This window comes from Candoia aspera, chromosome 14, assembly GCF_035149785.1.
Source record: "Candoia aspera isolate rCanAsp1 chromosome 14, rCanAsp1.hap2, whole genome shotgun sequence".
NCBI classification, from domain to species: Eukaryota; Metazoa; Chordata; class Lepidosauria; order Squamata; family Boidae; genus Candoia; species Candoia aspera.
The window spans coordinates 11955464-11981301 of NC_086166.1; the positions used below are offsets into that span (position 1 = coordinate 11955464).

At 44.7% G+C, this 25838-nt stretch overlaps 2 protein-coding genes across 2 annotated transcripts in view; one reads left to right on the plus strand and one right to left on the minus strand.

The window, feature by feature from the left end:
- Positions 1–3639: 3639 nt before the first annotated feature.
- Positions 3640–15234, plus strand: MSS51 (MSS51 mitochondrial translational activator). Its single transcript, XM_063314929.1, has 6 exons — positions 3640–3858; positions 5389–5544; positions 6637–6761; positions 7076–7639; positions 12978–13071; positions 14213–15234. Exons 1-6 carry the CDS (start codon positions 3674–3676, stop codon positions 14439–14441), a joined length of 1353 nt encoding a protein of 450 aa, XP_063170999.1. The 5' UTR covers positions 3640–3673; the 3' UTR covers positions 14442–15234.
- A 6786-nt stretch (positions 15235–22020) lies between these two features.
- The window catches only part of LOC134505512 (cytoplasmic phosphatidylinositol transfer protein 1-like), a 55232-nt gene continuing 51414 nt past the window's right edge, over positions 22021–25838 (minus strand). Inside the window, exon 11 of the mRNA XM_063315251.1 lies at positions 22021–22132. The gene's annotated coding sequence lies outside the window, so the exon portion shown is untranslated. The remainder of the gene's footprint in view (positions 22133–25838) is intronic.

Genomic DNA, 25838 nt, shown 5'->3' on the forward strand with positions numbered 1-25838 from the left:
TTGTTTTGCATATTATTTTCAGTAAAAAACTGCACACCGTAAGTCTGAAAAGTGTGAATCTCTCACAGGCGCTGCATCTTTTCAGACCCTAGGTGGCCTCACTCATGAATCTGGTCCCATACCAGATCACTTAACATTTTAGGAGGTCAACAGTGTTCCAATCTTCTGCAAGATGTCAGTGTTCTTGTGCAGAATCTCTTAGGCATTTTGCCCATTTCATTTTTTAAAATGTTATTTGAATTTCAGGGGGGCTGTATTGAAATATTAGGGGGTAACAGACATTCTGGCCTCCAGGGGGACCAGGTGGCCAGTCTCTGGCTCATAACCTCTTAACAGCAAGAGAACTCAAGCAACAGATTTGAAAGCAAGCAACACAGGCACCGTTGAACATCTGAAATTGGAGAGGGTAGTATCTTTCCCTGACTGACTTTAGCTCTAATCATCTGAAGAAGGCTAAAAATATACCAAGTCTGGAAGTGTCACGAGTCAGATGGGATATCACTTGTTCAGGACTGCAGCTGGAAGAGGGCTTAGAAAAATGCTTGCCACTGAGCTCCGCGAAGGAACGTCCCTGCCCATCACTCGGCCATGGCTAATTGGATATTAATTGAAGGAATTTCACTCTGCGCAAGGGATGAACAGACACATTCCAGGCACCCTGTGCCATATTACTCCACTAACAAGCACTTGCATACCTATTAGACAGTCCTAGTTTCTCTCCCTATCCTCTGTTGACAGAAAGCAATCTTTTGCATCCTGATTACTTCTGTAGGATAGCGTCTCTTAAAGCCAGTGCTAAGCCAGTGAATTGCCTGGTTATGTAGCTCCTGAAATTCCACTGGTTCTTTAATAAAGCAAACTTCTTGTCATCGCCATCTGCCTTATTATGCACACTGCAGCTAAAGCAAGAGAGAGATGTGGGTGGGGGGTTGCCTTCCATGTTCGGCTATAGGTGAATTGCTTAAGGGGAATTTCATGACTGTAAAAGTGTGTGGCGCAGAGTGGTAGGCAGCAGGATTGCAACCGAAACTCTCCCCACGACCCGAGTTCGATCCCAGCAGAAGCTGGATTCTGCGGCAGCCGGCTCAGGTCGACTCGGCCTTCCACCCTTCCGAGGTTGGTGAAATCATCACTCAGCTTGCTGGGGAAGGTGACAACTGGGGAAGGCCATGGCAAACCACCCCGCTCTATAGCCTGCCAAGAAAACTTTGCGAAAGTGGCGTCCCCCCAAAGGGTCAGACATGACTCAGTGCTTGCACAGGGGACCTTTCACCTTTCACACAAAAGAAGATACAGACTAAGCATGAGTCTTGATGACCGACAGAGATTTGCTACCAAATGCAATTTTCCACTCTTTGCAGGTACATTGAAGAAGTGGGGAGCAACTTGCCGATTCCTCCAAGCCATTTCTTTGTGGCTTCTGAACCGCACAACCAACATTCAGTGTCAAAATGCTGCCCCCCACAACCTTTTAAAAAACCAACAAAGATCTAAAATGGTATATTAAACCTATGGAAGGCTTAACAAATCTATTTTCTGTACAGTCTGCCCTGGAAACTTGGGGAAGAGAAACCCGATATTTCTGCCCCTGCACTGTCCAAACGACCCATCTTCAATGCATCCTGGTTCTCCTGCAAATCGGCCATTCCTGCCATAAGAATGTGGCCCTCTGGTTGATCCATTCCCTTGTTTGCTTAACTGCATTTCTCTGGTTTAATGTGGGACAAGCACTCCAGGCATGCATGGAGAAACTGCTTATCGTAAACATCTTATTTATTGAGATGCATATCCCAGAATTGAATTCAGGCCCCAGCATGAATTCTACAGCCAACCTTGATTCAGACTCAGGTTGAGGCTGTCAGTTGAGAGTGCCTTGCAAAACAAGCTGACAGATCTTTGGCAAGACTGTGGCTTGGACAATCACACTATCAAATGAAGATTGGTTGTGCTGGGATCTAAGCTGTCTGGCTGACAGCCTGCCAACAGACCTTATCCTTTACCCATCGTCTCTCCTATAAAGGATTGATTTAAGGGAGCAGGTGCAGAGGCAAGAGAGATGATGAAGGCTGTTAGCTGGGAGAAAAATGGAAGAGGTAGCTGCAAATATATGTGCTGTGTCGGAACAATCCCAAAGCAGGGGAGGGAAGAGTTTTCATTCAGGCATCAAATGTGCTACCTGTTAGGCAGGGGAGCCCTTTTGCTGAGGGTTGCATTACAAGCCATCCTCAGCAAGTGGACAAGACCAGGACAGAGGAGGAGGTGGGCCCAGGAGAAAAAGTGCGCCTGGATTTAATATCCAAGAAAAGAATGGTCATTGATCACTCTTCTGTCTTAGCCTTGTTTTACTGAATAAATCATAATGATATGCATAACACACTAAACCAGTGTTTCTCAACCTTGGCAGCTTGAAGATGTGCTATGCTGGCTGGGGAATTCTGGGAGCTGAAGTCCACACATCTTCAAGCTGCCAAGGTTGAGAAACAGTGCGCTAAACCATAATGTGGTTTGCTTAGATCATTTGACTTAGATCATTTGCTCATTAGTGGCTCACAGAGTATCCTTTTGGCTCCCGGCCTTCTGGAAGAATTTGAAAACCTGGTTCTGCCACCTTGCTCGGGATGGGAAGAGCAATAGCTCTTCCTGGGGGTGGCTGGTGCCGTAGTGCCCTCCCCATTGAATAAGAGCTTTTCGCCACAGGGAGCTTATATTTATCTATTTATAATGATGGTCTGTATTGTAACTTACGTTTTATGGTTTTAATTTGTTTATTTTGTTGTAAACCACCCAGAGTTCCCCCTTTGCGGGAGATGGGCGGTGACAGAAATTTGAAAATATAAATATAAATATAAATATAAATATAAATATAAATATATATATATATATATATATATATATATTTTAAGCCGGTTCTCATGACTGGCATGGGGATGACTTTAGAAAACACTATAAATCACTGCTCTGGAAGTGGGGGGTCAATGTGCTGCATGAACACAGCCTGTGAGAGCTGAGAACACCTGGATGACTCCAGCCTGAATGGAAGAAGGCTCATATTGATCAGGGAGAGTGGGGGATGTGCCCCCAGACATCTAGATAGCATCACTTGGATAAAGCTGGTTAAAAAACTAGATCGTTGTTTAATAGGAATAAAGGAATGAGACCGGAGGAAGGAGGAAACTGTACATTCAGGGAACATAACCAGGACATTAAACAATGTTGGGAGAAGAGGAAGCTGATCCCTGTAACCTAGTCTGTGAGGAGGCCTTCCTATCACAGTCTGTAGAATGAGAGAGGCCATAGAGTAAAAATAGAATGGATAATAATATAACCTGCCCCAACAAGACATTTCTGCCCTAGGTCCAGTGGAAGATAAGATGAAAAACTTAGGCAAAATGAAAGCTTGTCTAGAACATTTTACCTTTTCTTGCTGAGCACTTTATTTGATTACTGCATGCACATCCCACCTCTTTTCAAGGTGCCCCACAGGCAAGCCTCTTCTAGTCTAATGGAACATTCTGGCCATTCTGTAACGTCATGCTAACCCAACAACTTTATTGCGCTAACAGATGCCTAATGTAAGACCAACCACCTCTCAGGGAGAAGGCTGGAGATGATGTTGGTCGCTTCCCCTTTTGACAGGTGGGTTCCAGCCTAGATCCTCCCTCTTCTGCTAAAGATGTCTCACCGGAACAAAAAACGGGCATCCAGAAGTGGATGCTCTAAGAGCAAGTTCACAGAAACTCCAGTTTTAACCAGGCCGAAAATGGACTCGTTGGGTTTCCAAGCGATGGAGAGTAATGTTCCTGGGTTGTCCCAAGTCATCCTTCAGAAACTCAACATGAAGAGTTATGATGAATACAGGTGAGTTGGATTAGCAAACACAATGAAGGAAACATTGTTGGAGGGGGTGGACAGAGAGGGTCTGGAATGGCCAGTGTTTGATTTTTGCTACTGAACTGTCAGCTCCACTAGGTGGACCAGACCAGAAGATCAACTCCACAGGAAGGCTAAAATTACTTTTATTGCGATGGGCTCTAAAAACAGAAATTTTCAAGTCTGATTGTGCTGGACTCCTCCCCCTTCTTATACTCCAGTGAATCAGGGAGGTGTCTGCCTGATCCACTTCCAGTTGTTATCTCGCTCTTCTGGACTTTAAAAATGTTTTAGCCCCTTTTGCCTAAGTAATGGTTCCTGCATATCTCTGTCAAGGTCATCTTCCTTATTCTCTACACCAATGTTTCTCAACCTCAGGAACTTTAAGATGTACGAACTTCAATTCTCAAAATTCTCCAGCCAGCATGGGTCCACACATTTTCAAGTTGCTAAGGTTGAGAAACACTGCTCTACACAAACTGACTACAGGAAGTCAAAAGGCAGGTTGACTAGCCAAAATCTTCAAGTGGCAAACCAGGGCCATGGGCAGCTGAGTGTAGCTGGGCTCATCCATTTCAGTAAATCCAGGTGTAACTATACAGTAGTTACATTATATTACATTATCTAGTTACATTATGGAATCATTGCCTGAGTTTGTACCACATGTTAAGCCATCAGTCATGATTTAAAGACCTCAGTGGCTGGGTATTCATATGTCACACCTGCTGGAAAAACCAAGTTGAGCTACATTATGGCTTAGTCCAGAGCATACATTTTTTTCAGGGCTGCACTTGTTGTTTCAACAGCTTACTGGGGCCAAACTTTCAGAAAAAGCCAGTAAGGGGAGGACAAAAATGACATTTGAGTTAACTTCATTCATATTAATTCAAATCAAATGTCATTACAGGTAGTCCTCACTTAACAACCATTTAGTGACAGTTCAGACTTACGACAGTGCTGAAAAAAGTGACGTACGACTGGTCCTCATACTTATGCCCATCGCAGCATCCCTGTAGTAACGTGATCACAATTTGGGCACCTGGCAACTGGTTTGCATTTATGATGCAGCATCCTGTGGTCACAGGATTGCTATTTTTGACCTTTCTGGCTGGCTTCTGGCAAACAAAATCAATGGGGAACCACATGATTTGCTTAACAACCACATGGTTCACTTAACACCTGCTGTGATTTGCTTACTGACTGCCACAAAAAAGGTCATAAAATCAGGTCGGATTTGCTTAATGACTGCTTCACTTAGCAACCAAAATTCTGATCCCAATTGTGGTTGTTAAGCGGGGACTACCTGTAGTATGATTACTGGCCAGACATGGATTTAATCTTTTTTTTCTATTCAATTGCATCAGAAGCAACACCTTGTAACTATCTTTGGAGGTCTCCCAGAGCCCCCCCTCACTTATCAGGGCCACAGGTATTCTGGGACCTCAGGAGCGCTCCTCTGGCTTAGCGTAGGATGGTTTCTTCTTCAGCATTTCTTTGGCTTGGACTGCTTCCTTCTAGATCTGCACTGGAAGGCAAGACCCCTTGCACGGATTTTGGCATCCGATCCTACTTCGAGATGTTTCAGAAAATGGAAGACACATTCAAATTCTGCGTCGAGTGCAAGAAACTTCCAGATTCACTACCTGAGCCCAAAAGCCTACGGCGCTGCAAAAGGTAACAAATGCACCTTTCCCTCCATCCACCTTCAATAAATTGGAAAGGCTTTTTTTTCTCTCCAGCAGAACCTTAATTAAATTAATTCATGCAAGACTGCAACCAGAGCTTTGAAAAAACAAAGAATGCAAGTTTTGATTTTAGACATTGCTGCGAAGATGCTAGTGCCAAAGTGAAAGCATTCAGTCCATCCGTTAAGTTGATGCCCTGGCTTTTTCCCAGGACCTCAAGACTAACCCCCTGGTGCCCCATTCCTCCAATTTCCCTTATAACAACCCCCTGAAGTAGGCTGGGTTAGTTTATATTGGATGCCTAGGCTTGATGCAGCAATCGGACAGTAGCCAACAGGTAACCACAGCCTTTACTTTCCAGTCAGTGATGATGATTAAATTTTGGTGGTGCAAACTGCCTCCTTGGGAGGGTCAACACAGGACGGGTGGTCAGAATAATAAAACATCACCAAAATAAATCTGAGATGCGTATTTCAAGCCTTGTGTGTCTATTGCTAAGCAACCGTGTCTCTCTGCTAAAAACAAAGATGTCTTAGCAAGGAAGCAGTAAGGTTGACAGCTCTGTTGGTCCCTGGCTCAAGATTGTCGGAAGTCACAGCTTCTTCTCTAGGAACATCTCTCCAGTTGATTTCTCAGCAGTGAGGGAACACACTACTTGTAAAGTTCAGTGACACTCTTTACGGCTTCCTTTTGTCCTCTTCTGAGTTTTGAAAATAGGTTTTTTAAATCAAGGGAGCAGGCAGACCTCGTTTAGCCTGATGGATTCTTTGGAGTGTCCCCCAAGCCATAATTTGAAGACACTTTTTGACCAGCAAGCAAAAACTCACGTATGCTGGATGGACAGTATATCATGTGGACACCCCCTCCCATAAAACTCCCCCGATGATGGCAGGCAAGATTAGAGAAAGTAGAAGAAAGAGAATGGATAAGGGAGATGGGTACAATCAAAGAGATAGCAAGATGTCCTTGGAAGAACGAGTAGCCAGGATAGCAGATGTTCATCCTTAGAGTTACTAGATGTCAAACACAGCACCCAACAAACAAATCTAGAATTAGTAAATGGTTGTCCTTCTGTTTCTAGATGTCAGAATGTCTACTACTGTGGCCCTGACTGCCAACGGTTAAACTGGCCCAACCACAAAAAATTCTGCAAGAAACTGAAGCTGGCAGCCCTTGACCGACTTATAGAATGGCTTGTGTTCACAGGTAGCCTGAGATTCAGTTGGCGGTTGTCCAGTTGTCCATCTGAAGGGGTTTCAGAGGACATGGTTCTATATGAAGGCCTTTAGAAAGGCTCCCCAGCAGAGGCCTCAGTATTGGGGGGGGGGTGTAAAAAAAAGTCAAGATGGTGGCCATAACCATTTGGTTGAAGGACCTTCAATCATGTAGCTGCAGTCACTTTTTTGGCCTCCCCGTAGATGCTCCATGCACTGATCTAGAGGTTGGACTTGATGGTTTCAATGACCTCTTTCAATTCGAGGAGTCTAAGATTCTGCTAAATTCTCATTGTCTCCCTCTAGGTGACATCCCTTTCCTCACAAGGCCCTGGACAAAAAATATCCAGGATGTGCAGGGCTGGGAAGACTGGTTCTTGATGCAGGAAAATCTGGATGAAAAGCTGAGCACTATCAAAACAGGGCATTACATGAGCATCCTCTGGGCCAACGCAGGCAAACCAAAGCCCAGTGAGGTGGAGTTGACTGAGTCAGTCAAGAGGGTGACCACGGACTTTGTCTCCAGGCCAGCCACCATTGGCCTTGGGCTGAGCATGTTCCATCTTGATCCCTATGCCAAGCCAATCACAGTGCATGTGGTAGGAGCTTCTCATGTTGAGACCCTCAGCGCTCGGGTGACAGATTACGATGAGCTGTCCCGGATGTTTCCGAAGCATCAGGGCATAGAGGTGGTGATGGTGGGGGTGGATGTGGTAGATGGACCCATCATGAGACCTCCACTGGTGGCCTTTGGACCCCGGGAAAGAGTCTACCTCAGCAGCTACAAGGACCTTTACCACAACTTCTGGGAATCACAGGTGGACACTCAGCAAGCGGCTCGACCAGATATTGTGGTTGGCTTTCATGCAGGTATGAAGGTTTATTGCAATCTTCTTGTGTTCCTGGGTTGTCTGGCACCATGAGATTCAATTCAGGGTAATGTTAGACTAGGACCAGGGAGGCCCAGGAGCCCAGCACACCTAGAGGACATCGTGATGGGAGCACCTGGCCTAGGCAAAACCTCAGATCATGTATCCACCTAACTTTCTAATGCAGAGTTTTCCAAACTCGTTAAATAAATTTGCAAAACTCCTTGGTTTTCCAAATTGGGTGCCTCAGGTTCTGCCAGAAATTGATGGGGTTCTGTGAGAGGCTAAGGGCAGTAATTAACTCACCACATTTGCAGAAACAAATTGTGACAAGTTTGGGTTTATTGCCAATTTTCAATCAGCAGAGCTTTGGCTCACAAATCAGGGGTTTCTGAAAATGTATTATTTTGAACAAGCAGGTTCTGCAGCCTGAAAAAGTTCGAAAATCTGTGGTCTAATCCTTTTAGCTGGGAACACCAGCACTGAACTGGGAACTTTATGCTACAAAGCTTGCATTATCCAGTAGCCTTTCCAGTCTGAATGAACTTCTTATAATAACAATAACAATAATAATAATATACTCAGTCAATCATATACTCAGCTTGTGCAAGAAGATTGCACAAACTGACTATAAACAACATAACACAGTCACCAAAATAATTCACTGGAATGTCTGTAAAAATTACCATGAGCCAGTAATGAAAAATTGGTGGGAATGCATAGTTGAAAAAGTAGTCGAAAACGAGCAAATTAAAAATATTGTTGGATTTCCAAATACAAACTGATCAAGTCTTGGCACATAACACACCAGATTTAACTGTGGTTGAAAAGAAGAAAGCATGGATAAGTGATGTGGCAATACCAGGAGATAGTAGAATAGAAGACAAAGGATTGGAGAAGATCATAAAGCATCAAGATCTGAAAACTGAAGTTGAAAAATTATGGCATAAAACGGCCGTGGTGGTCCCAGTGGTCATCGGCGCACTGGGTGCCATACCAAAAAGCCTTGGATGGCACTTAGAAAATCTGTGCATTGACCAAATTTCCACACTGGCTTGGATCCACACATATACTACGCTGATACACTACGACATCCTAGGTTCTTGGGAAGTACTTGATGTGAATGAAGGCCAACACCAGCTAAAGAACTGGCAGCTGTGATTTCACGTTGTTATGAATAATAATAATAATAATAATAATAATAATAATAATAATAATAATGGTGTAACCAAGGAAAGAGGGCCTTCTTAGAATGACTTCACAACAGTCTACCCGAAAGTTCTGGTTTCCCTCCTCCTTAGAAGTCAGTGGAAAAGGGAAAAAAACCCAGAAGCTTGAGATGTGCTTCTTTTGATGGAACAGCCGTACTTCAAGGCCAGGATGTGTTCAGTGCGCAGCCTTTATCTGCCAAGCATCACTCACTCAGCCCTGGGGATAGAATGACACTTGAACAGCATGGTAAGCAAGCTGTTGAAAGATATATTGGCTACATTCACATATCGCCCAAAGCCTTATTATGAGTTGTGTTTGATTTTGGCTTAGTGCAATATATGAGCCAGGCCAGTAGTAGCTTCGTCAGCCATTTGGGACGAAGCAAGCCATGGCTTGGCAGAAGGTGCAAACACAGGCAATGGGCTTACCGTGATTTGCAGTCCTTCTCAGCTGTATCGTCCATTAATTGGTCTGATTCCCTTTTCAAAATAGCCAAGCTTGCAGATATATTTAGCAAGCCAGCAGTCTCGAAGTTCTCGCCAGGTTGGTGTGGTGCCTCTTATTTTTGCACTTACAAACTCCTAGAAGGAGATGCAGCCTGTCAGCAACATTTCACACAATGTGGCCTTTGAGCCTTTTGCTAAAACATGCAAGAGATCTTGCGCTAGTCCTGGCCAACGATGTGAGATATGCAACAGCTGCTCTCATCAAGAGGAACTCCTGGGTTCCAGTATTTCAGCAGAATATCTGGTGGACCTCAACCCAACCCAGCGTGACAGATTTGGTCCCACTGCCTCACTAGAGGCTGCGCTGTTTGTAGTCAGCTATCTGCTGCCCATCAACACGGTGGGATTAAGGCAAAATGAGTAGGATTAAGCTGGATGCTATAAATCTCTGACACACGGATGGGGTTAATCAGCTTGCTAACAGAGTAGTCACTAACTAGAAAAAGGCAGAGGCAGCTGCATGGTGCTATTAAGCGTTTGAAGCCCAGGTGGAACTCAGTTGTCTCAAGCGGGCTGCTTTGCCTGTGGCTGGAAAGTAACTGGGGTCTTGTACTGTAATGGGGACAGTCCTGCTCATGCAGATGCCCCTGGCTACTTCCCAGCTGTTCAGCCAGACTCCAAACCATGAAGTATGGCTGGCTGGCTGGCTGGCTGGCTGGGAAAGCCACCTGTGATTCCTGTTGGTTGTGGAGTTGTTTTTCCGAGCTTAGTGCCCTGTAAGGTAGGGAGATTTCAACTTCCTTAGTTCTCTGCAAGTTGAAGAGGGTAGAGTTGCTCATGGATGTCTGATGGAAACCACAAGGATGCCCCATGCAACCACTGTTTATGCGACAATGTCATGATGTGTGTAACATCACTTGCCCTTCCACTCACAGATGTCTACGGTTAAAGTCCAGATAGCTGGAAAGGATGAGAGGGGGGAAAGCTGGTCCTGGCAGCTTGGCCCAGCTTGCATTGCAAATGTGTTGAGTTACAACCCTTTGCATCCCCAGGTACAATGGCCATGCTAGTTGAGGATAATCTTAATTGCCAGTCATGTATTTGATATGGGCAGCTATATAAATTGGATGGATGGATGATCTGGAGGGCACCAGGCTGGGAAGCCACATCTAGAGATGTGACTGTTATTCAAATCCCTGTCCAGCCATTAGAAGCAGAGAAATGGGGCAGATGGCTTGTTTATTCTAATGATGGCCTCTCACTTAAACCTCTTGGAAAGAGGAATACCAGGATTCAGGGATGATAGGTGTAGCAAAGATGGCTTTATGGGAACTCCATGTTCAGAGGCAGCATACCTCTGAACGATGGTTTCTACAGAACAATCGCAGGGGGAAACAGCTACCGACTGCCTGCTTTTGAGGGCAAGGAACAGATGCTGGGGACCTTGATGCCTTGTGGAGTTGGGGTGTGTCTGAGAGAGAGAGAGAGAGAGAGAGGAGGTTCTGGCAAAGTACACAGTGAGCATGGAGGAAGGTTCAGTTCCCCCCATGTCAGTGGTCCAAGACACAGATTTGAATCCAGAGATCCAAGTCAGGATCTATATAAGGTTGACCGGAAAACAGACGGCCCCTTCCAAGAAATTCTGTTTCAGAGCTTTGGTTTCTCGGGGCTGATGGTGACCCCCTCTTGGAGCCTTTCCCTGCTCAGTCTGTCCATCAGAGCCACTGGAGCCATTCCTACCCCACCTTGCCAAGCTCTGAAAGGCAAGCTGGGCAATTTCAGTCGTCATTCTGCGGAGTGTCTCTGCCTGTCTTGAATTCTCTGGCACAGCAAAGAGGTTTCTTTCCAGGAACAAGGTGTACTTGTTCTGTAACATTCCCCTGCTATTAAGTTATTAAGTACTCCAGGCAGCAGAAGGCCTTTCTAAATATACTACTGCCTTGCCACATCCCTCTAACTTCCAGAATGCCAGGGCGGGATTAGCGAACTGGGCCCAGATTTCCCATCTGCTCAGCCCAGCAGTGTCTGAACTCCGCGTTCAGAGCTCAGCGTCGGCTGCATTTCCCGGCTATAATGTGCCAGGGTGTTCCAGCAGCTGTACAAACAGCTAGATTCTTGCTATTCCCCTGGGTAGGTTCCAGGCATTGTTGCCTTCAGGGCCAGGCTGAGATCGAAATATACAATGGACCAAAGTTCCTTTTACCTTTCAAAGGCAGCAAAGGAGAGATTCCAGCCTCGTAAGGTATGGAACATGAGGCTGGCATTTTTCTCTGGCAAAGGGAGGAATCTTATTGCAAGCAATTTTTTCCTATCATGTCACCAGTGTGATTTTCAGTGGTGGGCATATATGGAGAGTCCAGTTCAATGATCACCTGTGTCCTTTTCTCAAGTTCAGACTGCCAAAGAACAAATAAGGTGGTAAAACATTCCTGTAGGGCTGTGTGTCTCAACCTTGGCAACTTTAAGAGGTGTGGACTTCAGCTCCCAGAATTCCCCAGCCAGCGTTGAACTCGTATAGTTGCCAAGGTTGAGAAACACTATAGTGTGATGGAATGTTTGGCAGACTCGGAAGAGGAGGAGGAGATGGTGGCATAACAAAAAAATATTCCTGTGTCCAGAGGAAGGGGGAAGCATGAGAAAATGACTCTGAAGAACTCTGCCTTAATTGTGCTCGGTATAAGTTGATCTGGAGAATTGCCTTGGCAAGCTTTCAAGATTCCTTCCCATTTCTGTAAGGCTCTGTCTAAAAATCCAAGTAATTCTGCATTAGTTTGTGTTAGTTTTTATGTTCTCTTTAAAACTTTTAATAACATTTATTTAAAAAAATAAAAATCCAAGTGAGTTAACCAGTCTGGCAGGGCTTGACAGGAGCACAATAAAAAACATCAGGAAGTGGTGGTGGTCTGTCTCAGTGCTTTTCAACCTTGGCAACTTTAAGAAGCGTGGACTTCAACTCCCAGAATTACCCAGAACCCATGTTGACTGGGGAATTCTGGGAGTTGAAGTCCATACACCTTAAAGTTGCCAAGGTTGAGAAACACTGGACTGCAGATATCTCACCTGAACATGCTCTGCACTATTTTTTTTTATTTTTATTTTATTTTAAATTAAATAGTTAACAGAAAAAGAAAAAGAACAAACCACAAAATCATGATGCAAATATACCTGCCACCCATGAGCGGACTGCCCATAGACATAGACGATGTATGGACGAATATAATGAAATATGGAACTCATTTATATAAAATACAGGAGGTTAAAAAAGAATGCTGGTTATATAAGTGTATTAGAAATAAATATATACACACTTGAATCATACTTACATTAGTAAGTATATATAGAATTGTAATTGTGAACAGTTACGTATCTATTATATGTTTTTTTTCAAGCATTTTTTATGCAGGTTTTTTTTCTTGAGAATGTATGTATTTGCAATGCACTGTATTTATAGCATTGTATAAGCTGCCCTGGGAAGAAATTTGGAAGGATTGAACAGAAGTCTGGTAAATAAGTACACAAATTAAATTAAATTAAATCCAGGAACCATAAACTGCAACCTTTGCTGACCTGGCATCCTTTAGGTGTGTAGGACTTCAGTGCGCATAATTCTTAGCCAGCCTAGCTCTCCCACCTAGAGGGCTTTAGAGAAGAGACCCATCCCTTGTCTCCACTCATTTGCAGGGTTCCATGCCTGCCCTGATCTGATGGCAAGTTGGCTTCCCACGTTGCTGCTTCTCCGAGACTACAAGATCCCTTCTTTGTTCACTATGTACAGGTAACGTTCTCCTTCCAGTGATTGGTTATGATTCCCACAGAATCTGAGTTTTGGGCTCACCCAGATGTGACATATTCATGCTTGTATCCCTTGGGCGATTAAACACCAAAAAAAGCAGGTACATCCATAACCCACCTTTACTGAATTTTTAAAAAATCATACCCATTATGAGGAATTAGTCTATGCATGATGCTTGGACACTGAGAAATGGAAAAGGGGGAAGATGCATGTGGAAAGAGAACCCCCTTCTTCATTCAGGGATACAGCATTTTCCAATCTAATCCCTTCCTGTGGGCAGTAAGGAAGATGAACTTGGAGGAGAGAGGTGGGATCTGTTACCAAAGTGATGAGGGGAAAGATGTAAGTCCAAAAGAAGCAGAAAATATGTGGACACCTCCCTAATTCACAGGAGTGTAAAAGGGGGAGGAGATCCAGCACAATCAGACCTGCAAAATTCAATTCTATTGTTACAGCCAATGACAATAAAGGTAGTCTTAGGCTTCCTATGGAGTTGATTCCTGCCTGGTCTGGTCAACCTGTTAGGGCTGATACTTCCAGATGGATGGCATTGCAATATGTCATCACCTCCAGGCAGCTATTCTGATGGCTTCTTATTAAAGACTGAGAAAGATTCACAGTCTTTCCCAAAAATCCAAAGTTAGGATCCAACCAAACACAAGTCAAAACGAAACAGCCTCCCTTTTCTGATGTTTGAGCTGCACCATGATTGAACCAGAAGAAACTCATGCCTTGTTCCACCACAGGAGAAATGCAGGGCAGCTCTCTTCACTTAAGAGCGGTTGCAGAATCCATGAGCTTCTGAAGCTAGTGGATCACCTATAGGGTTTATCTAAGAAATGGTCTTCTCAGAGTGGCATGGACTCCATCGGTTATAGGGTCTTTCTTTTCACCTGTTCCCTGGTGCTGGTGGTGGTGGTGATTTGAGCCTACCAGAGGTTGATCCTGGACCTTCTGCAGGAAAGTTATGGTTTGTGCTGCAGGATTGTGGGCAGAGCTACAACCGCTGTAGAGTAACAACTAGTGAAGAAATAGCCAATGATGTCCTTTGATTGTGCTACAGGGCTACAGCCTAATCCCAGAGTGGAACTGGAACTAATTCTTCCCTCTTTTCCTTTTTTAGTGAGCAGGAGCTGAAACATTCCCTCAGAATCTTGATGGAGCTGGAAACTCAGGTCACAGGCTGTGGGGCCAACCCCTTTGCCTCCCTCAAACCAGAGCAGGCCCATTCAAACCCCAACAAGCCACCTGTCTACTCCAATTCCCACTACCTGATGTTCCATGGGCTAGGTGGTCCTCCAGAGGAACATGACATAGGAGAACTGGATGGGGAAGAGGAAGAGAGAAGTTAAATCTCAGCAAGCTTAGAACTACTGTATATAACCTGGCTAGCAGTGGTGTCTTCATGTGTCTCAGTTTGTCATGAAACGAGCTAAGATCTCAGGAATACAGGCATCTGGGTTTGTTCTTGCAACAAAAGGTCCAAGCCCGTTATTAGCAGCCGCATAATCTAATCCTATCAGCCTGTAGCCAAAGCATGTTGACTCCCACTATCCTCTGTGTAACCTCCTCCCAATTTAGCATATATAAATCAGCTGTCTTCTGACTTGGGGCCCTCCAGATGTGTTGAAGGTAGAAATTCCAAAATTCCCAGCCAAAGGCAATGCTAGCCTGGAGTTTTGGAGCTGTTATTTCCAACTTTTTTGGTGGACTCCAGGTTGGAGATGAGGGCCAGTTTGGTGTAGCCGTTAAAGGCATGGATTGGAAGCCAGGAGACTTGAATTCTAGTCCTGTCTTAATCATGAAAGCCAACTGAGTGATTTGGGCCAGGCATTTTCTCTCAGCCCTAGGAAGAATCCAATGGCAAACCTGGGCAGTGTAAAAAAATAATAAAATAAGCCACTTCTGAAAATGTTGTCCAGAAAACCACATAGACTTGTCTACATAGGCATCAGGAGTCAAGTCTGATTCAAAGGCACAAAATAAAAATTAAAGGGGGATTCCAGGAGAGCTGCTGAAAATGGTTGAAGTGGTGTTGCCCACATGTTAGTCCACATGAAAATGTTTTCAGAACTTAGACAAGAGAGGTTCCATCAAACGGTTTTTCTCATATCGAGTTGTAAACACTTGCAGGAAGATAGCCTATGTGTGAGTGTGCTGTAGATATAAGTGTGCCTCAGTTTTCTTTATAGCCAATCAAACGTTAACCATGTTCATTGCTTACTGAGACTCCAACAGTGGAGTTCAAAATAGCAGCTGGGCTGTTTTTAGTGTTCTTTCTCTCCAGCAGTTTTCCCAGCAAGGTTGGACAACCTGGATAACTGATCTGATTTTTGGCTTTCCCACAATAAAGCTTCCCTGAAGTGAATTTAACCCTGTGTGAAATTGGGTCTTATGTAAGTTAAATCTAACTGCCTCAGTGTTAATTGATTGGGTCAATTAAATCCGTTTTGGAGTCCCCACAACAGGGTCATGTACTACCTTGACACTGTAGGCCATGTTGTGAGAACAGGACTCAGGCACACGAAAGCAATTTGTGTTAATAGAAAGGATAGGACTGGAGAAATATTGGGAGCCTTTTTAAAAAATCCCTTGCACATAATAGCTGAGCCAATTCTTGTTCATGATTGACCTTATCTCAAGGACAGTACCTGGGCATCACAAAATCCCTGGACTGAATTAGAATTAAATAACACTTTAATAAGATGAACATTTAAAATTCCTTTTAGGCAGTGGAAAGATTTTAATCTGACACAGAATCCCTTTTTAAAAAATGCACAGGATATCAGGAAAATGAAACTTCTTCGTCTTTGAACTTGGGGGTTATGTTTTTCTATACCAGATCTAAATTGCATGAGTTCCAATAAATTTAAAGGAGTAAAATCAGAATAGCCATGGTAGATTCTGAGTATTCAGGGGAGACTAATGTCTGGATGGCTCGATGCTGGCTTTCAAATTACTTTTTTAAAGCGCAAAATAGTGTCATAATGGCATTACAAGAAGAGTCAAGCTGAATGTACTCATCTTCTGCCCCTGAGGATGAGGGAAGCATTTTTATAAATGCATTAAACTTCTCAGGGGCTTAATGTCTCTATTTCCTTTACTTTTAACCAAAACCCAGCAGGAACACCTTCTTCTTCTGTTTGATTGCCCCTGAATTTTGGAGGATGCTTGAGCCACAGGTTGCATACCTATGGATCCAAAACGTTGCCTCAGAAAGTTAAGTTTTGACGACATTGAGCAAGGCGTGGGTTTGGCTTAATAAAATCAGATTAAAATTGGGGATAGGGCAAGAGCTTCATGGTCTATGTCCTGGAGGTATGGAAGTGCTAGATAGTTATGACTTATTGTTCAAGTTCTGCATCTCCCCTTCAGAAAGGAGAAAATATGTGGAACCTGATGGCTGACGGGCCCAGCTATCGCTATTGTTCTCTTGCCCCAGGCGAAGGTGAGCATTGAAATTATCTAAAACTTCTCATGGGCTGTTTTCAGACAACACCCTAAAACCTGGTCAGTTACAAACCTAATGGCTGCATTTTTGCAGCATGTAAAGTTTAGTTTTTAACCTTGGTTGGGGTTTTTGTAGCTGTGTGGCTAAGCCTGGCTTGGTTTATTAATGATGCTGTGTCTTGCACTAGTCCACAGCCCCCACAGCATTGTTTTGTGGGAAAAAATAGGAGGAGGGAGTGCGCCGTATGCTGCCTTGAACTAAGGTGGGATGTAAATCTAACAAATAAATAAATGAAAATAAATTCAGTAACCAAAGGTCAGTAATAGCAGCCAGTGCTCCATCAGCATGCTTCTTTCTGGAAATCCTACTTGCCTTCTCTCCTCCTGCAAAAATAAGTAGGAAGGAAGAGACTGAGACAAAAGATTAGGAGGACCTTGAAGCAGCAGGATAGGAAGAATATTGACGCTTTTCAACTTTGGTGTTGGAGAAGATTCCTGAGAATATTGTGGACATCCAAGGAAACAAACCGATGGATCATTGAACAAATCAACCAGAGTTCTCACTCGAGGCTCAAATGACCAGGCTCAAATGATCCTACATTGGACACACGATGCTGGACAAGGCTCTGATGCTGGGAAAGGTAGAAGGAAAGAGAAGAAGAGGACGACCAGCAGCAAGGGGGATGGACTCAGTTATAGTGGCAATGGATGCACCTGTCATGCTCCCCAATCAAATGTTGACAGAACATCTCATCATACTTGCATTCATTTTGCTGTGATGTGTGTCAACCTGTGAGTTGGCCAGCAGGGAGGGGGAGAATGGCTGGAGTGTGAATCATCTTGTTTGGGCTCTTTCAGCACCAAGATCATCCACAGAGAACCGTTACAGCCATCTGCTGGCACGAGAAGGAGCGAGTGCATACCTAACGGGGCAGTGGGGGGGGGGAATTTGACTTCACTGATAGTTTTAATGGTAGAAATGCATGGGAATTTTCATTTGCGACTTTTTCTCTGCACTGACTGCTTCACACCATTAAAATAGATTTCTGGGCAAAGCTTATGAGTCATAATTAATGGGAAGATGAGTGTTCCAGTCATCACATAAAGTTGCGAATGAATAAACCTGTGACTCTACCTGGTGACTTCGGTACCCAGTTGAGAGTTGAGGGGATTGTCCAAAATGCCAAAACCGAGGCTGAGAGAATCTTCACCATTGGGAGACACCGACAAAACCATCCACTACTCCAAAGGGGCAGAGGCGATGGGAGAGACGAAGGGGGACCTAGAGGGTGATGACACAGAGGAAAGCCCCAAGGTCCCAAAAGACTATCCTACTGGGTTAGATGCCGAGCTCATCACCTTGGATGTGACCTAAGACTTGAAAGAAGAGGTTAGGGGTAGATTGTCATGGATAATATCTATCCATGTGGTTGTAGGAGTCAACAGTGACTTGATGGCACGTAAACAGGAGAAGGTTGCAGGTGTGAGATCCTTCAGACTTGGATCCTGTCCTGCCCCCTTCCTCGGCAAAGCATTGGAGTTCCAGACCCAACAATGGGCCAGAGGTTTAGTGAGCCATTATTCAGAAGGTTGTGGCTGTGTTGCTCCTGGTGTGATCTGTTCAGAATTTTGATTGTCAATTTTAATTGTCATTCGCCGCCCAGTCATCCGTTTAACGGGCGGCCGTATGAATTGACATACAGACAGACGTTCTCATTCACTGGAATCCCATCCATCTCTGTTTGGAACACAGTTCCTTGTGGGCTTCCCCCCCGTCCCCCAAATGGGTATGTGTCTAACAAATAAGTTTCAAACTACGCATCTCACTGCATCTCCCCCTTCCCTGTTTTCATTTTCTAGGAATGCTTACAGAGCCCAGTGGAGACGAGAAGCAATTTCGTAAATAAAGATAATGCCAAAGGGTGATGCTATGCTGGACCCACTTCCTATTTAACTCATTAAAATTATCATTAAAAGAATGCCTGCAGAGCATATTTGTGGGTGCACTGGAGCACGCAGTCGCTATGTTGCTTACCCCCGGATTAAAAGAGCTACATTGTTAGAGAAGATACATTCTTGACCTCAATAGACAGCATAGACAAGCAAATGGTTCTGCAAACTCCAGGGCTTACTTACAAGCGCTAAGGATTCACAGATGTTGCTCATCAGTCCTTCGCATGCAAAAACATGCCGAGGGTCTCTGTCCCTTGCTTGTTCTCCCACTGACCAGCATATATAATCCTGCGTTTCAGTGACCACCTTGAGCCTGTGGTCTGAGTTTCCAGGCTTTTAGCTTTGGACTGAATTGCCTTCAAGATTCAAAGTCAAACTGCCAAAGCACTAGAGCCAGCGGGATATAGTAATGGGTTAGCGGCTGGACTAGGGAAGCCCAGATTCAAAAGCTCCACGTGGCCATGCCATTCCCAGGGGCTGTCAATGACCTCTCTCACATCCTCCAATCTGCTAAGTAATAATCAGTTGTTTGCAAACCATATGCTGGATTTGTGCCCTGGGCTAAGCAAAAGGCCAGAGAAAAACACATTATAGCTCTGCAGGATAATCTCTCCCCTTTTTGTGAATTCTGAAGATTAAGGGGGCGAAGCGAGTGACACTGTTGTAAATGAAGGAAAGGGAGGAGAAATCAAGCAAACAGTTGTCCACTAATGCATGTGCCCTCCACAAGTGTGTCGAACCAATTCAACAATCATATGAAAGCTTTCCGTGAGAAGTGGCCTTTATTGCTCCAGTTAAAAAACAAAAGCAAAACCATACAGCACAGCTGCTACACAGATCACAAAATATTTACAGGGTTTTTTCCCTACCTCTCTTCTCTCCTTCCAAGGAGAAATATAAGTTCATTCTTAGCCAAGTCTTAATGGGGTAGAGGCTACCAACTGGTCATAAGAACAGTCTCTTGATTCTTCTGTGCCAATATTTGGGTTTTTCAAAGACTTGGAAGTGTACAGTTTTAAAAGAATTGGACATTTACTCCCCCAAAGCTGTAAGAGGATTGAGGTGGGGTTGTTGGTGTATCATCCCCAGAAGGTCAATGGAACAGGTATGGACAACCCGTAAGGCCTCCCACATTTATTACGGCAGATGCAGCCTCTGTGTCTACCTCAACTTTGCCTTCCTCTGGATGGTCAATGGCCAGTGGAATCCAGAAACATGCACAATAACATCTTCAGGCACCAGGTCCTTGTTTCTCAGTTGAGGAATACACAACTGTGCAAACTTGTCTGAATGTCTTATTGTTCTGCTTGCCTCTAGAATCCATCCATCTTTTTGTGGACTGAAGACACAACTTGTCAGCTTGCTTAAGGGGAGGGGAGAGGAGAGGAAGAGAACACAAACCCACCAACATAAGCATGGAATCAATGCTTAAGCAGAGGAAGGGGAGGCAGGGTCGTTCCTGCACAACAGTGCAAATACAAATTGTGCTTGTACAAAGACTAGAAAGGCTTATGTCCATGGAACTGGTGATACCACTCAGCAGAGGCCCCCTTTCCCAGTAGGGACAGTTAGTGATGGTGGGAAAGTTGGCCACAAGGCAGTATGCTTTGGTCCCAAGGATGGACCTCAAGAAGGTACCTTTGCTGATGCAGCTGTGAAAAGATCCCCAGCCTTAGAGAAAAGAGGCCATCGGTTGCCATGGGAATAAAGCTGATGGTTCAAATTGCCGAAGACTCAAAAGGATGCATTTAGAGGCTTGCATGGTGTTGGACGAGTATCCAATAGACCCAAGAGAATCCCAGATTTAAGACACCTTAATTGAAGATCTGGCTGTTAGGATCCTCATCCACCTGAGAGCTGCTAGTTGGCAAGGAAGGACTTGAGTTCAGGCAGCAGAATGACGGGGAGGAATCCTGTTTGTACTGTGTTCTGCATCGTTCTGGGACTAGACAGAAGAGTTTCATGTCCAGTTGCATTCTTAAGCCATCTATGGCTGTTCTCCAGACTTCTGGACTGGTTTTTCTGAATTCTTCCTGGAGATGCCAGGCCAGGAATGAAAAGAGGCACTTCCCAGGTCTTCTAAAATACCTACCAAGTCCCAACTTCCAAAGCAAGTAACTGGATGGACTCTGCAGAAGTTTGGGGTTTCAACTCCCATCAGCTTCAGCCAATGGTAATGAACTGTATGTTGTAGTCCAAAATATCTGGAGAACATCAGTTGCCTATTCCTGCTCTGGAAATAATACAGCAATATTGCCAATACTACTTTGCAGACTCTGCTCCCGTAAGACCAGAAACATGTCTTCAAGCAACCAGATTGGTCAATGGATTTCAGATGTTCAGTGCAATTCTTTTTCCTGTGACAGTTATTGGCAGATGGCAATATACAGCTGACCAGCATGCAAAGGGAGCTTAATATAGACTTTTGCCTGCTTTAAACAGCAGGAAAGCATTTAGCCAAGTGGCTTGCCAGTATACAATTAGCGAAGAAAAGCAAAAAATGCCTTTCGACTTTGCTTTGCTTTGCAATGGTGGCAGGACAAAGGTAAATTGTTGGGGCTCACAAAATAGGTAAGACTGAAGAAGTGATGTCTGGGGCCACCCATCTTCCTTTGATGCCCTCTTTTTCTCTGACATTTCCTCTCTTTCTTGCAAACAGTAGGGTTTAAAAATGAAGCAGGGCACTCTTACCAGAGGTCTCCACCAATCTGGTGTGAAATTCGACTGAAGAATTCTAGTTGCTCTCCCCTGCTTAAGAGAGCTTTCAGCATCTGGATTATTTGTGCACTCTCTATTTGTGGATATAACCCATGTGTGTACACATACACACACCCACAATTTAACAACTGCCTTTCTTTTCCTCAAAGGATGTTAGGAATTGTGGTTTAACTAGGCCCTGGGGATTCCTTTTCAAGCTGCCCTTATCACAGAGCTATTTCCAGGGTGGTTTCTCAGCATGGAACTTATATTGAACAGCTTGCCATCTGCAACGGAGCCACGTTCAATGCCTCTTCCCCATGCAGAGACCCCAAATTCATGATGGTTGAGCCCATGTAGGCTAGAAAGCCAAGCAATGGAACAGGCATGCCCCCCAAGACCCTTTTGACCCAAGGCACCAAAGACAGGGCCAGGAATTAGATAATGGAGGAACTGGGAACAGATCAGAAGGCTTAAAGATGCGTCCAAGATCTCCCAAGCTGGTGTATCAGCTGGAGTTCTCTCTGCTGCCTTGCTGGATTCAGGGCAAAGCCTGGATGTTAAAGAACAATTTAGAAAAACAAGGACATCAGGGACACCACATCTCCTTCTGTGGAAATGAATTGGGGAGCTCCTTTGTGAGGGTGGGAGCAGGGGCGCTGAGCACGAGGCAGCAGTTACTCCAGGTTGGAACGTTCCTGCAGCACTGGCAGCGAGAGCATTTCTGGAGCTGATTTTTTCCGCTGACGGTCCTTGGGCACGCTGAGGAACTCAGGGGCTTCACTGCTGAGTGGTGTGGAGGGGGCACTGGAAGGGGCACTCTGGGTGCTGGGGGGCAGGCACACTTCGCTGATGGAGATGGTAGGCGTCATGATGCCGACAATCTCATTGGTGGCCTCCTGGGTCTCCTTCTCATATAAGCGGACCTCATCCATGGTCATGCCTGTGGGGGGGGAAGCACAGAAGAGGACACTGTGAGGAGAGATGCACCAGCGTAGGCCTAGAGAAGATGACACTGTCAGAGGTTGGCAGCCTGAGACAAAGAACAAAATGGCGCCCACTCTACCCTCTTCCAACACATCTGAGTGGATCACAGTCACGGTAAAAGCCTGAGAGCCAGTTCTCACAAGGTCAAAAGAAGAGACCAACTCCAGATTAACCTATCACCAAGAGTCAAGGAAAGCGTCCAACCCCTCCGAAAAGAGAATAGGATCAACTCCGTTATATCACGGAAGTGGGAGGAGGTGGTCCAAGAATATAAATCTGGATTTCACTATAAATAGGGTTCACATTTGAGTAACACCTCATTAAAATATTTTTCCAATCTGTCCTATGTTATTAATATTGCAAAGAAGCCATGGCATCTAATCATTTGACTGAGACGAAGTTTAATATTTTTCGAGGTCTGTATTCTTTTGAACCACATACCCGTTATGGGGAAACTGATGGCTGGAGGCAAAAATAGATTTTCTGTGCCTTTCATATTGCTAGCAGCCTTTGGCATTGGGAAAATAAATGTATGGCCCCAGTTGCTCAGCGGATTGAAGATGTGGTGTTACGTGTGACCGAGAAACAAGTTCCTCTCAAGAGTAGTTGGTGTACGTAAATTACAGTGAAAGATGATAATCCTCTGTTGAAACTCATCTTCTCTTCCCGGGAGGGGTTTATGCTGAAAACGCTTGTTTTATGTTGTTGCATTTTCAATAATATTTTTTATGTTTTATGCTGTAAGCAATCTACAGAATAACCTTGCGAGGCTGCTTCATATCTCATGTGTAAATCTCATGTGTAACAGGATATATTACATGTATTGTTCAACCCATAAGGTATGATAATGTAATGCTCTGAATGACTGGCGATGCTGTTCCACCTATCCTGTGCTACCACTCTCCTTTGCAACTTTTAACAATGAAGATGTGGGAGAGCGCTCCTATAAACAATAATAAATAATAATGCCTCTACGAAGAGGAAAAGATGTATAAAGATATACAAGTGAAAACGTCCAGGAGAGATCATGTTGAAATCGTGCCATTAGGGATGTGCAAAATAGCTTTTGAGCAACCCATTTCATCCAGGCTTGTTGGGTGTGTGTCTGAATCAAAATATGCAGATTTGGACCAAGGAACAAAACACTGTCTCATTATGAAGATGGACTAAAAGGAAGTGGTCCCAGGTGCAAGTGGTTTTTTGAGGGTGGGTGAATGGGGAGAAATGGAAGCAAGCCAAGGACATCAGCAATGGCCAAAGGAAGTGGGGAGAAAGAGAATGATACGCACTAACCATGCCTTAGTAAAGGTAAAGGTTTCCCTTGACATTAAGTCCAGTTGTGTCTGACTCTGGGGGGGGCGGAGCTCATTTCTGTTTCAAAGCCGAAGAGCCGGCGTTTGTCCGAAGACACTTCCTCCGTGGTCATGTGGCCGGCATGACTAAATGGAACGCCGTTACCTGCCTACTGAAGCGGTACCTGTTAATCTATTCACAATTGCATGTTTTCGAACTGCTAGGTTGGCAGGAGCTGGGACTAGCAACGGGAGCTCACCCCGTCACGTGGATTCGAACTGCCGACCTTCCGATCGGCAAGCTCAGCAGCTCAGCGGTTTAACCCGCAGCACCTAACCATGCCTTACTCACCCTATAAAATCATTCCTTGATTCCTGTGAGGTTTGTTTCAGTTGAAACCCAGAGTAAAAACATTCCACGTTTTGTTCCAACCCACCCATGTCTTTCTCAAAAAGAACACAGTTACCATGTCCTGCACACCCCTACTTGCCCCAAACCACAGTGTCTCCCTTCAGACAAGAGAGTTCCAGAAGGTTAGCAAGTTGCCCAAGTTGCTTGGTGCTTTCCCAGTTTGATGAAGCATGTTTTGTGAACACAGCCAATACGAGGGCTGAGTTAACTAACCCTTTTCCCTCTCCTGATCATGCTGTTTTATTCGGGAATATCAGCTTCTGAACAGGGCTTGAGAATTGCTCCATATCTATCAGCCACAGGCTTAAAAACTTAATCAAAACATGCTCACACATGACAAAACTCCAACAACCACCATGAGTGCCAACTGGAAGCCGACTTTGTCTTCCACCAAGGAAAATGCTGCTGAGAAAGGAGAACCATCTGGAGTTTCACTGGCTTATTAGACCTCTGACAAGACACTCTTTCACTCTTCTGAAAAGTTGGATCACCTGCTGCTTGGCAACCCTCCCACCTGCCTGGCTGTTTCCTACTAAGGGGTGGGGGAGAATCACGACTCCAAAGAGGAGGAGGAGGAGTCACAGAAAGGAGACGCTTGGAGGTGCATCCATGCACGTGCACTGGGAGAAACCCACTGCTGTTTTAAAGCTATGTGTCTTCTACTCTCTGCATGTACAATCTGGCAGGGGATGTTTGGAGTGTGTGTGTGTGTGTGTGTGAAAAAGAAAGTTGGATAGACATTTATGGCCTGCAGGGGACTCATCCCTGCTCTGTACCAGAGAAGCTCCACCTTGAAGTAGAAGGAAACAAAGCAAAATGCTGCTTCAAGACCTGACAGCATGTGAAGGTCAGTTGGACCTTTCCCCACACATGTTCCAAAAGGGAAGCTGGACACTCAGAACATTCTTGGTCCTTGGGTCTCCACTTCTAAGTGGGACAGGGCAAGAAGAAGACCCTTTTGGAATCCACACGTGGATTCTGAGCACCCACCCCCAAGTCCAAAACAAGATTGGATTTGATTGGTTTCTTTTTTTTACCTTAAGGTGCGACATGACTTCTTTTGCATTTTCGTCTTTGTGGTGGGAGGTAGGCCTTCCAGGTTGATGGACATTCACCACTGTAACACCATTTCTCAAACTATGTCATGGATACATGAGTTTAAAGTAGCCTGGGTCTGGGTGCTCTGCAGAGGGGTAGGCTTCAACTTCCAGAATTCCCTACCCACCTGAATGACTTTGAGAATTCTGGGATTTGATCTCCAAATGTAGGGGGATGTCCAAACTGGAGAAGACCAGCTTAGGCACAAATCTCTACCGAGATGAACTGCGGGGCTGTATATCCATAACATGCTTTGCGTGAGGAAGGTTACCAGTTCAAATCTCAGTAAATCTTAATAGGTTTAGACACTAATCTGAAATTCTGAGTAATGGTTGGCCAGCCCTTGATAGCCCTAGGGACTGAATACAGCCTGGAGAAAAGACAGGGTTCGACTTCCAATGAGAGGAACCACCACGCCATCTGCAAGTCCAAGTTGGCACCACCTTCAATTTTTGATCCTTTAATGTATGAAGTTTCCCTACACCAGTGTTTCTCAACCTCTGCAACTTTAAGATGGGTGGACTTCAACTCCCAGAATCCCCCAGCCAGCATGCTGACTGGGGAATTCTGGGAGTTGAAGTCCACCCATCTTAAAGTTGTGGAGGTTGAGAAACACTGCCCTACACGATCTACCATAGAATGAAAGCATCTACTGAAAGAACTGCACAGAACAGCATTTCTTAGGTTTTTCTCAGTGAAGGCTTTGTGTGATTCCTTGGGAAAATGGACAAAGATGGATTTAAATTCACCATGTACAAAGACCTGTCAGATTCCTACTGTCTTTGCTTTGCATTTATGATCTTCCTGATGCTGTCCTCATGCCCCCGGCTTGGGACCACCTTCCCAAAAGGAGTTTCTGT

Coding starts and splice junctions, on each gene's coding strand:
- MSS51 (XM_063314929.1), top strand. CDS start 3,674: ATGTCTCACCGGAACAAAAAACGGGCATCCAGAAGTGGATGCTCTAAG. Junction 3,859..5,388: donor AAGAGTTATGATGAATACAG/GTGAGTTGGATT, acceptor GCTTCCTTCTAG/ATCTGCACTGGAAGGCAAGA. Junction 6,762..7,075: donor AGAATGGCTTGTGTTCACAG/GTAGCCTGAGAT, acceptor GTCTCCCTCTAG/GTGACATCCCTTTCCTCACA.